Source organism: Gavialis gangeticus, unplaced genomic scaffold (genome assembly GCF_001723915.1).
Source record: "Gavialis gangeticus isolate Ggan-Ray unplaced genomic scaffold, GavGan_comp1, whole genome shotgun sequence".
Lineage (NCBI taxonomy): Eukaryota > Metazoa > Chordata > Crocodylia > Gavialidae > Gavialis > Gavialis gangeticus.
The window spans coordinates 19,178,052-19,179,238 of NW_017728997.1; the positions used below are offsets into that span (position 1 = coordinate 19,178,052).

General features: G+C 74.0%; 1 protein-coding gene across 1 annotated transcript in view; it reads right to left on the reverse strand.

Moving 5' to 3' along the window:
- Positions 1-1,187, reverse strand: part of LAMB2 (laminin subunit beta 2) — a gene marked incomplete at its 3' end in the record, with an annotated part of 51,309 nt that overhangs the window by 19,615 nt on the left and 30,507 nt on the right. The window contains exons 19-22 of the mRNA XM_019504593.1: positions 1,055-1,175; positions 650-842; positions 371-514; positions 66-297 (exon numbers count right to left, since the gene is read on the reverse strand). Of these exons, the coding sequence (XP_019360138.1) occupies positions 66-297; positions 371-514; positions 650-842; positions 1,055-1,175 (690 nt within the window). The remainder of the gene's footprint in view (positions 1-65; positions 298-370; positions 515-649; positions 843-1,054; positions 1,176-1,187) is intronic.

The window sequence follows — 1,187 nt, forward strand, 5'->3', positions numbered from 1 at the left end:
CACCACGCCGAGCCGCTGCCCCGGCCACCCTGGCCGGCTGGCGCCAGGGTCTCCCCCGCGCCCACCTCTCGCAGTGGCGCCCAGCGGTGAAGTCTCGGCACTGGTGGCAGGCGCCCGTGTGGGGGTCACAGTCCTCAGCGTGCCCGTTGCAGTGGCAGGGCCGGCAGGCGGGGAAGCCCCACTGGCCTGGCTGGCACTGGTCGCAGCGGCGGCCCACGGCCCCGGGCTGGCATCGGCACTGCCCAGTGGTGGGGTCGCACAGCCGGGAGAGCGCGCCCTCCGGGGAGCAGGCGCAGGCTGCGGGGGCAGGACAGGGTGTCATCCGATGGACGGGCAGATGGACGCGGGGGGACGGGGGCCCGGTACTCACGGCTGCAGCCGGCGGACCCGAAGCCGTAGGTGCCCGGGATGCACTGGTCGCAGCGCCGGCCAGCTACGTGGGTCTTGCAGGGGCACTGGCCGCCCAGCGGCTGGCAGACACTGCTGGTGGAGCCCTGCGGGTCACACTGGCAGCCTGGGGGGGAGAAGGGGCCCATCGCACCACCGGGAAACTGAGGCACAGCTCCCCCGTGGCACACACAGGACAAGGACCTCAGCCCCCGAGGCCTGGGGTCGGTCGGTCATTGCAGCGCCCGCGCCGTGGACTCACGCAGGGCACCGTCGTGCAGCAGGGCGGAGATGCTGCAGAGCAGCTGGGCGCAGGCCTCGGGCAGGGCGGGCATGGTGGCCATGCGGAAGGCCTCCAGGCAGGTGTAGCGCTCCATCTCCTCCCGGCGCTGCTCCGCCGCCGCGTCGCTGCCGTGGAAACCGGGCAGCTCCATCACCCGCGGCAGCAGGACCAGCTGGGGGGAAGACCGAGAGAGCAAGCCCTGGCTGACGGGCAGCCGGGGGAGCCCAGGACTGCCCGCCAGCCCCAGCGCCCACCGCCACGGGGGAAACTGGGCCTCCGCAGCCTCCCTGCACCGTGGGGAGAGCCTGGCTTGAGCACGGATGGGGCAGGGCAGGGCAGCGCTCTTGGCTGGGCAGGGCGGGGGCGCGGGGGTCAGGCCCTTACCGAGTCCACGAGGATGAAGGCGGCGGGGTGTCGGTGGGCTGCGCCCGCCCGCTGCAGCCGCACGGCCACCACGTACCGGTTGCCCGGCTCAAAGCAAAAGGGCCGCGACAGCAGCACGTACCTGGGCGGAGGG